This window comes from Colias eurytheme, chromosome 10 (assembly GCF_061535395.1).
Source record: "Colias eurytheme isolate Ceu_HAF_F1 chromosome 10, ilColEury1 Martin Lab GWU primary, whole genome shotgun sequence".
In the NCBI taxonomy this organism is placed as follows: domain Eukaryota; kingdom Metazoa; phylum Arthropoda; class Insecta; order Lepidoptera; family Pieridae; genus Colias; species Colias eurytheme.
This window is the reverse complement of record NC_142989.1, coordinates 7,501,568-7,512,822: the sequence shown is the minus strand read 5'-3', so window position 1 is coordinate 7,512,822 and position 11,255 is coordinate 7,501,568. Positions and strand designations below refer to the sequence as shown.

The 11,255-nt window shown below is 32.8% G+C and overlaps 2 protein-coding genes across 2 annotated transcripts in view; one reads left to right on the top strand and one right to left on the bottom strand.

Moving 5' to 3' along the window:
* Ance-3 (angiotensin-converting enzyme Ance-3) overlaps positions 1 to 11,255 on the top strand; it is a 101,383-nt gene that overhangs the window by 20,714 nt on the left and 69,414 nt on the right. Inside the window, exons 8-9 of the mRNA XM_090106718.1 lie at positions 3,037 to 3,280; positions 4,705 to 4,803. Coding sequence (XP_089962844.1) covers positions 3,037 to 3,280; positions 4,705 to 4,803 — 343 coding nt within the window. The remainder of the gene's footprint in view (positions 1 to 3,036; positions 3,281 to 4,704; positions 4,804 to 11,255) is intronic.
* Positions 5,647 to 7,359, bottom strand: LOC149905285 (uncharacterized). Its single transcript, XM_090106069.1, has 2 exons — positions 7,211 to 7,359; positions 5,647 to 7,052 (listed from the first exon to the last, which is right to left on the bottom strand). Exons 1-2 carry the CDS (start codon positions 7,220 to 7,222, stop codon positions 5,808 to 5,810), a joined length of 1,257 nt encoding a protein of 418 aa, XP_089962195.1. The 5' UTR covers positions 7,223 to 7,359; the 3' UTR covers positions 5,647 to 5,807.

The window sequence follows — 11,255 nt, the reverse complement described above, 5'->3', positions numbered from 1 at the left end:
TTAACTACGAAATGTGCTGTTACAGTGATATTAATATTTATTGACTAACACCATCGTTCAAAGAATAAATGCAATTAATTTTTCAATTACATGGTCTTACATATGAATGGAGTAATTACGCAGTTTAATTTAAATTACATTGTTATGGGTGTCGGAACTTTTTGTATTAAGTAATGTTAAACTGTATTAAATACAACAGTCACTGATCTATACGAATCAAATAACACAAGGGCGACTGACCACAATAGATAGCCATTATTGATCTCAAAATAATGTTTATTACAATTAGTCGTTATTAAATTGAATATCTACCTTATATTTACAAAACCTATATAAATGATAATTTCGATTATGGTTTAATAATTACGACGTACCTATAAGATATTGAAAAGCTTAAAATAACAACTAGTTGCTTTAAGTTTCAGTCAAATTAAATAATTACGCACAAAATTGTGTACTAAAGTTCCTATGGAAAAATTTTCAACTTGATGGTTATTCGTAATACAATTTAACATACCTAACTGACTTGTATGTACTTCGTCTGTTTTCGATAATTCTCTCTACATAAAGCTCTTACTTTTTTATAAACAAGGAAAATACACATATAATATAAAAACTCATTTGGTCACGGTAGGAAACGTATATTTATATAATTAAGTGTGAAACATCGTTTCCCATATTACGAAATTAAGAACAAGCTGCGTGTCTAGAAACTGTTAAAGTACATACTTATATTAGTATTTCGAGCACGAATGCCCAATAAATTAACTGCGTCTGAAAAGCATTCACAACAGATTTTAAATATAAGATCTAGATAAGATATTTAGATTTTATTATAGTAAAAATTGAGCTTTTATTATTAGAGACTTTTAATACACTGATTTTTTTTAATTAGCTTATAAATACTTCAATATTAATAACTAAAATATCGTTCAAATCAGTAGGAAACATGACGAAAACACATAATATTTTTTTATGCTTGAAAAGTCTATCTCCAAATTAATGAATTCATTTTAGTCGTGATTATTTGTTTAATTATTTAAATTATTTGCAAATATTTTAGCTTAGATAGGTATATGTTTTGTTTAACATTCATAACTGTAGAGTTATTAAGCTTTATTACACTTTAATGACCGCTAGCTCTCTCATGTTAACCTCATTTTCTGACCTTTTAGTAAAAATACCATATTAAGGGCACTGATCTATGAAGCATCTACAAGAACATAATTCTTAGGACTTTTATTCTTTGTGACTATATTGTACTTGATAATTTTTATAAATCCAAATTACGTCAAATTTCCTCAATTCATCATCATAATCATCACCAACAACCCATATAAGTTTACACTGCTGGGACACGATCCTCTTCTGAGGATTTGGAATGAATAAATGAATGAAAACTCTTTATTGTACACCATTACAAACAGAAAAAAGACATACAAATACAGAAGAGAGACATGTACAAATGGCGGCCTTATGGCTGTAGTAGCCATCTCTTCCAGGCCACCAATTGGAATTTCTTCAATTAACAGTAACCAATTATACTTTATCGATGCAAATTAGCACCTTATGCCATCAAACATAACATTGATTATGCATAATTATTTATAACCTGTTTTAATATTTGATGAAGTCGCACGCGCTGTAACGAATTTGAGGAAATTAATGTTACGATACACAGTTATATAATGTGCGCATCTTACTAGCGGCCGTTTATAAAATTGCGGACGTGGATGTAAATAATATGGATGTGCCAAGTTATTATTTAATTTTTGTTTATCTATTATAGTTCACCCTTTAAAATGTTAGCTGGTAATATATTTAATGATGTCGAAAGGGGAAATAATATTGGAAAACTTTCTATTAAATTAATAGACAGGAAAATGATTATTTTAATATTTGAACAAAAATTATATTATTTAACGCTTTTAGAAGGGAAATGACATTGAATGGGAAAAAATATTATAATAATCAATATAAGCAAATATTTTGTATTGCTATTTTCCACACTTTCCAATTATTAATGGAAAGTGTGGAACAGGAAACACAACAGGAATTTATCTCTATCTTTTACAAGCACATTTCGTATACTATTCTCGAAGCCACATCTAGAACATTCTATCTATAGGTGATATCTAGTGCCGTTTTTTACTTGACGCCACAGTTCCACCCAACGAGGTCAAGTTCACCAGCTACAAGCTCATTTAGATTCATTCGAAACCGCAGTTGAATTAATTCCATGTTCACAGCGTTTTGGAACAAAGCCCCTTTGTTTTTTCTCAACTTCCTCTCGCTTTCACAATATTATCTTAATTTATGAAGATATTATACGTAATATTATGTGAGTGAGAATATAAATAATGTGGATTGAATCTGTGACGTAAAATGACTTACGAATTTCTTAGAAATATAGAGTCATGTTTATTAATTTAAACCATGTTATACTTGCTAGATTGATTAGAATTAAGAAATTGAAAAGCTTTAGGTGAGAGAGCATAATAAAATGAGAAAAATCGCATAAATTGAATTCTAGAATAATCTAGGCTCGTATAGTGGGTTGTTTCCGGCAAGTACCGCGTTAGTATTTATCAATCGGGTCCAACTTGCACTTCCGCACACTTTCTCTCGATTGCCTCTTCTTGCTTCATTGAATTCAATTTAGTTAATTCTTAGTGCCATATAAAATACAAGAGCAGTCCTATTTCCCATTGAAAACGGAGTCCTAGTGTATTAATTATCTTAAATAGATAAAATCGTTATTGGTCGTAACGCTTATGCGGTTACCACTGTGCCAAATATGTGGGCAACAGTTTAACAAAATAAAGAAACAAAAAATTATCATTCCAACCACAAATATTTACAACATCAACATCAGAATACTTTTTTATAATGTACCTACTAATAGATTCTGGCGTTACTCATACGTTTTCGTCATTTTTTCCACCGACCGAAAAACCACAAAATATAAAGTCCAACTTAGTAATATTATATTAAATTACTTTATTATCCTCTTTAATAATCCCTTATTTCTTGAAGGTTTCCACGAAGCGGTCGGGGAAGCGATCGCGCTGTCAGTATCATCACCACGCCATCTCCAAACCCTAGGACTCATCCAACGATCAATAGATGACACAGCTCATGACATAAACTATCTGTTTACTCAAGCTATGGACAAGCTTGCTTTTCTACCCTTTGCCCTTGTAATGGACCGCTGGAGGTGGGATGTCTTCAATGGTGAAATACGCAAGGAACAATACAATTGCCATTGGTGGAGACTTAGGTAATATAAGACTATATCTAGACTAATATTATAAAGCTGAAGAGTTTGTTTGTTAATTTGTTGAACACGGTAATCTCAGAAATTACTGGTGTGATTTAAAAAAATTGTTTCAGTGTTAGATAGCCCATTTATTGAAGAAGGCTATAGGCTATATCATCACGCTAAGATCAACAAGAGCTGAACAAAGCTAGTTATTGTATATAAAATTTAAGACGGTATAATAAATACTATACACCTATCGCAAATATATATATACCTATTACCTACTCGCAAAATCATATCATCGAAGTATTCCACATATTATTATGTAAGAAGTGTATCTCTATTTACGTTATACGTTACATAAAATGCAAATATAATAAGTTTCATCTAAAATGTAATAGTGTTATTAAACTTAAAATTCATGTATTTATTAGAAAGTCTTATGGTAGCGATGACTCGTATCACATTTAGTTTATAAATGTTTATTTAGTGTTTGCACTATTTTTTTTTAAATTGTTGAATTATGTCAAGAAATAAAGAAGTTACGACCAATTTGTTAACGAATTGAAATAATCGGAATCAATCATACTTACGTATATGTAATTAGAAGTGTAAACGTCTAGACCGAAACATTAGATAATGTTAATTAACAGTAACGTAACATAATTGCAAATGAGTACGCACCGTTGCTCTATGAAATCGCATCGAACTGGTTACTTCTGGGTTCCTTTTGCCATAATATGTCATAATTATTGGCAATATAATACAAATGGCAAAAGATTTTTGACCAATCTTGGTTGCATACACAAAAAAATTAGTGGTATATGGTAAAACTATGATATTGCGAATTGAATAAATAAATGAGTTTAAATTTGATAGTAACTTTTATGATAAGCCTCCAAGATAAGTAGGTATGTATTAGTCTTAATATTACATCCCATATATTAATGCTTCTTAGAACGCACCTAAAGAAAAAATATCACTATGTGAATACACAATAGATACAATTATAGTATCCATAATCTGACATTTGAAGCTTTTCTGCCTAATCTAGTTATAGTCTCCAGTAATCATGTTACCATTCGACCTTGACTCGAAGTAACTGCATTGCTCTCGATTCTAAAATGAAAGCAAAAGTCACGGATCACGATAGACGTATTAAAGAGATTGGTCACGTGTACTACGCAATATTATTATTAGATATTACTTATTGTCCATAATTTTATTGTTTTATTTCAAAGGCATATTGTGCATACAGGAAAATATTGTAAAAGCTCAAAATAAAACGTTTAAAAAAACATTAACGGTATAATGACGGTATATGAAATATTTGTTTGTAATATGTTACAATGCTTAGGCAACGTAGTACGTTCTTAATTAAAGTTGCAAAAGTTACAGAAATAAAAAATAATACATGTGTGTAATAACTATTTTTATTATAGGGAACAATACCAAGGAGTGAAGCCACCGGTGCTTCGTTCAGAATTGGACTTCGATCCCGGGTCGAAATACCACATCCCAGCCAACATTCCGTACATAAGGTAAGGCTAAACGACATCCTAATAGCTCAAAAAACCTGTCGCTAATCAAAAATATATCCGCGGTTGTAACCACGTTATAACATTAACTTCCTTGTGAGTAAATTTAGTATGTCATATACGTAACTGACCTTAAGCCAATGAACTATGAATCGGGATTTTTAGAATTATTTAATTAGAAATCACTGAAGCTTTTGTAGAACTAACTTTAAACTATAGCTAAAGTTTGCCAATATTCTGTTTACAAGATAAAGTGGTCGGTAAAAATGTGTTACTTTTGCTTCCCGGTCAATAAATTCTACAATGAGAAACGGAGGCTGTGTTGGCAATACCTCTTTGGCTGTCACGCAGTTGTATTTTTCTAAGTAACTCTTATGTGGATTAACCACAGCTATATACATGTTACGTAAACTTTTACATAACTTTACCTATCTAGTGCGCGAGTTTCAAAATGACTTCGCAATGAATAATTGTCCGTTAACAACGGTCTGCTATTAATATTGAAATAGCTGATTCAAACTAGGTGAAATTAAGATCGGAAAGAAATTTCTAGAATAGCGAACTTCTTGAATTCCATAATATACAATTTGTAAAGATTATAATAAAATTAATATTAGTAGCTACATTTCAAATAGGAAATGATACCATTAAATCTTTTTTATGATAGTGTTGAATCACTTAATACAAACATGTCTACAGTTTTTACTATGCATGAAAGATTTGTTGGCTAACATTTATTATGAATATATTTTCTGACCCAAGATTTACATATTTTGAATATCGCAGATCAAGTTATTAGTTTTCAATTAGATTTTACTTGCATGAGGTTTATTAAAACGACAATGATTAAACATTATAAATTTTATTTATGTAACATCTCATTTAATACTTTCGGTTTATTTACAATACATTCACGTCGTAAAGTAAAAATAAGAAATAAAATACTTAGTCGACAACTAAACACAAAACAACATTTAAAGCTAAAAACAAAGAAGAGATCAGACTATTTAATGATGGTATTCGTGACCACCCTCGTAACTTCCCAGCTGGCCTTCGTGGCTCTCGAAGCCTCCTTCATGGCCACCATATCCTCCCTCTTGATGCCCACCGCTGAAACCTCCCTCGTGGATGCTACCGCCATATCCACCCTCGTGGCCACCTCCATATCCGCCGTCATTGCCTCCTCCGTAACCACCGTCATGGTGCTCCTCGTGGTGCACAATCGGTACTGGAATCTTCACTGGATAAGGAACATGTTTCTCAACGGGGTATGGCACGTGCTTCTCAATATGAACTGGCACTGGTCTGTCAACGGGCACATGTACTGGAATGGGCACTTTCTTCTCTACTGGGTACGGAACAACTTTTTCTACAGGGTATGGCGCTGGAACGTGAACCTTCACGGGGTAGGGCACTGGCTTTTCAACGTGGACTGGCACTGGGTTGTCAACGTGTACTTTCACTGGGTAGGGCACTGGTTTTTCTACGGGGTAAGGTACTGGCTTCTCAACTGGCACGGGTACGGGCTTCTCTACATGGACGGGTACTGGGCGATCGTAGGGCACTTTGACTGGGTAGTGGATGGTCTTCTCAACTGGGTAAGGCACGTGTACTTTAACTGGTACCTTCACTGGGAAGTGTACGGTTTTCTCTACGGGGTATGGGTGAGGCACGTGCACGTGCACGGGTACAGGTACGTGTTTCTCCACTGGATACGGAACGTGCTCGTAGACTTTAACGGGGACGGGTCTGTCAACGTGCACCTTTACGGGTACGGGCACTTCCTTCTCCACGGGGTATGGCTTGGGAATGTATTCAGGTACTTTGATAGTCTCCTTCACCGGGTAGTGAACGGTCTTGTAGACTGGGTACGGGTGAGGCACTGGCACTTTGACCGGGTAGGGGACGTGTTTCTCCACTGGCACTGGGATGTGTTTTTCGACCGGGTAAGGCACGGCTACATTCTTGACAACTGTGATTGTCTTCTCGTGTTCCTCATGGCCGATGTGTCCCACACCTCCTTCGAAGCCACCGAAGTCGCCTCCAAAGCTTCCATGGCCGCCGTAGCTTCCGTAGCTTCCGTAGCTTCCGTAACCACCGCCATATCCGTGGTCGCCGTAGAAATCAGATAATCCTCTTTTATCTTGTTTTTTGTTATCTTCAATCTTGGTCGGTTCAGCCTTTGAATCCTTCTCCGCCTTTTCCTCTGCCGTGGCCAGGCTAATAGCCACGGCCAAGATGAAGGTAGACCTCTGAAAAATTAAGGAATAATATTAAATGTATTAGTATATATCCAGAATAACTGTTAAATCACAAACATACAAGATTGTTGTTTTGTATTTATGTGTTTAATTAATTTCTGTGATATTTTTCTAATTATTATGATTTATTTTAATTAAATTTAACCAACCAGTAGCCTCATTGTCGCTTAGCTTGCTATCAGCGAAGGCTGCACAGGAGTGTGCTGTGAGGTTCTCTGTTCTTGGTTTTATACCGAGTGCAAGTTATTTCGTAGATCAATGAAGTAAACACTTTCGCTCGTACACATACTCAAACAACGCGTCTATGTGTGCGTGTGACGTTTTTTTTTTATTTGGATGAGTCTATTTTTATAAATATAACAGTTTATTTTACATTTTTCAACAAAAAATAGAAAAAATTGTATAAACATATATATGGTCCATTTTTTTATCAAATTATTCACTCCTAGATATAATAATATAAACAACTTTTACAGGTAAATATAGTTGATATCTGATAATAATTAATAAGCTTACTTAAATATATCATAGTACAATAATAACAATAGAAGATAGATCAAAAGATAATTTTAAAGTTTTCAATTCTGTTATCGCAAAGAGTCATCAAACTAATTGCGATTAAAAGCTAAGTGTGTAAATTTTTAAAATTTTACTTTTAAACATAGTATTGGGATTAATTATTGTTATTAAAAATAAACAATATTATGTTATACATGCTTTAGAAACTTACATTTTCTCTTTATTTTGTACTATGTAAATTTTAATTTGCTACAATTATAAAAAACAATAAACTTTTATGTAATACACGTTGTTATAATATTTACATAATAGAAATGAACTAACATACTATAACTGATACACTGATAACGAATTGACTTCAAATCAAGAAATATTAAAGGAATAATTATTTTAACTAAGTTTTAACCATTATTCAATAGGTACATTGTAGAGCAACTATAGAGCAGTAAAACAAATAATTGTTGCATTACATCTTTCTATCTTGTTTTCTAAATTGTTGATATAGAAAAAAGGTACATATTGAAATACCTATTGAATTATGAATATTGAAATATCCGATATAGCCTATTGCTTATAGTTATTTTTGAAATCGGCCCCGTGGTTTCCGAAGTAAGCGCGTTCAAGCTAACAAACAAACTTTTCAGCTTTATAATTTTAAAGTATAGATTAAGAATCCAAATTAAACAGGCTCTTTCCTAATAAATAATCTTCTTGCAAAAAACTGTAAACAATATGGTATTATAAAATTATATTTGCCTCATTTTGATAACTATATATATACATAACATAATTTGATATTATATAACAAGAAAAAATGTGTATGAATTTTTTGCAAGAGCAATATAACGATATGCGGTAAATTAAAGTTGATCTCTTTTTATACATTTGTACATTTGCGTACAATTATCTTTATTATTGTTTTGTTATTATTGTCTATACCAATACATGCGATAAAAAAGCATGCAAAAACCCCGTTCATATACTTTTAATATTATAAAGCTGAAAAGTTTTTTTGTTTGAACGCGCTAATGTAAGGAACTACTGGTCCGATTTGAAAAATTCTTTCGGTGTTAAATAGCCCATTTATTGAGGAAGGCTATATATATATATCATCACGCTAAGACCAACAAGAGCGGAGCACCGCGGGTAAAACCGCGAGACACAGCTAGTTAACTATAATCACTCATTAAAGGCTTATATTTGAGAGCTATGTAGTTCTGTTTGTACATCAACACTTCATAAATTAAACAGCAATCAGTTCATTACTTCAATCAAACATAATTTGTTAGATAATCGTAATAGTCAGATACGATTTGCACATCGCGAATGCAATAGTTAACGATTACAGAACATTATATTATACAATGCACATCTCGTATTTAATTTGATCTTATTTCAGGTTTAATGAAGTCAATGACATACTAAAATAAACTGACCACTAAGTATGAATATTAGAGCAGGCTCCAAGGAGATGTTCGTTTGCAAAAATAGCGGACCTAAATCTGAATTCTGATATATATTGTATAGGTCCCAGACATCCTATAGACAGATGTTGCCAACCAGTTTTGTGGTCCCCCTGCCCGCACCCCGGTAATTAAATATGGCATACAAAGAAAAAAATAAAAATTTCCAAAACATGCCGTGTGGGGTATCAAATGAAAGAGCTTATTGAGTAGATCACGAATATATAGCATACTATATACATTTCTTACACTTTCTCTAAGATTTTTTAGAAAATTTACGAAAATGGTCCATTTTTGAGTTAACTTTAAACCACTATAGATTGAAAACTCATGAATATATTTTTTAAATTATTATTTTAAATAATTAACAATAGTCCATAGGGGAAAAATCTGAAAAATAAAAAATCCATATAACGAAATGTTTACTTTATATTTGTCTAATAAAATATAAATATACATTAATATTAAGAAGCTCGAGGTGGTTAATTATCACCTTGGAAAGTCGGAGTCAAGTGGAATGGACTCCGTTAAATTGATGAACTAATAAAAAAGCTATGAACGAAAAGATGTGAATTATATTCAATCAGCCCATGAATACAGGTAAAGTCACAAGCAAATGCTAGTAATATATACATATTCAAAATGTACAAGTAAAGCGCTTTCAAATTATACCAAACACGGCATATTTATCTTAACTTTATTTTTTTACTCTGTATGTTTTGTCCGCTAGATGGCGCCACATTAGATTTTGTGAAACCCCATATAGCCTTTAGCTAGCTGGTCACTGATTATCCAGTGAACAATTCAGACGCTTCTAATGATATGTCATTTGTCGAATTCTGATAAGTAGTTTAGAAGTTACGAGGGAATAGATGAACATACATACATGACCTGTCAAAACCATAACCCTCCTTTTGCTTTGCCGTAGTTGGGTAAAAATATGTTAATGCCGTACTGTATCAAATGGCCATAAAGCACCCTTAAAATTGTAGCTTTCGTCGCTTTCATCAGCCTAAAAGATGTGGTCTGCACAAAAATGGCATACGGCATCGTTTTTTCCTAATTTATCTATGTTAATACTATTTAAAACAACGAATAAAGTGTAGAAAACTATTATATTTCATTAATCTACGATGTTTAAACTTTAACAAAATTTCTGGGTTTGCATTTCTCTATAACTTTTTTTAGAACGGTTTCTTTTGAACGGCAATACTATACAACAATTGAATTTTACAATATCATGTTAAAAAAAAAGTTCCCGTACAGGGTCAAATGACCTTACAGCTCTTTATATCAAGAATTCGATGAAATTAAGATGATTATTGGTATACATTTAAAAGAACAATTATTTTTTGACGGCATTGCTTTTAATAGTACTTTTGAGTGCTAGATAATGTTTTGGAACCGAAGCCGTACTTAGTCAAATGACCCCCTGGAGTGGGGAAAGAGAGGGGATTGCAACTCTCGATTTTTTCCCCTTGTCCCCATGATTTTTGTACGGCGTTGCGGAATAATGGATTAAAAGCAGTATAGCAATAGTATGACACAGATGCCGTAAATGGTCAAATGACCAAATTTACCCCCGGTAACTCTCGGAAATTAAATAAAAATTCCGACTTGGTGGACCCACATTTTTGTACGGCACTGAGCGGTTTCTTATTATTTTTAATGGATCTATCGATGGTTAAGAATGCCGTACAAAAATATATGACCAAAATTTACCGAGTCTACCTGTACTTTTCAATTCTCATCTGCACTCAGTTGGACAGCTTACAAGTGACGGCATAGTGATGAATCTAATTATTTTTTGCTGGTGGTTCATTTGACCCATATTTTTTTCATATGCGGGCTTGTAGTCTATTGCCAACACTTTTCCATGTTTTAACGTAGTTTATATTTCAATAAATCATAAGTCAATACTTGATATTTACCTACAAAATAGGGTTTTTGCTATGATTACTGATTAGTGATAACAAATCTATACTAATATAATAAAGCCGAAGAGTTTAGTTTGTTTGAACGCGTTAATCTTAGTAACTACTGGTCCGATTTGAAAAATTCTTTCGGTGTCAGATAGCAACAGGAGCGGAGAGCTAGTAAAAAGTAACGGCAAATGATGCGTTAGTTTACATCGTCATTCATGTTGACAATTGTCTTAATAATTACTCTAATTCTTTCGAGAGCAAGAAAACTAAAGCTAACAATAAAAGCA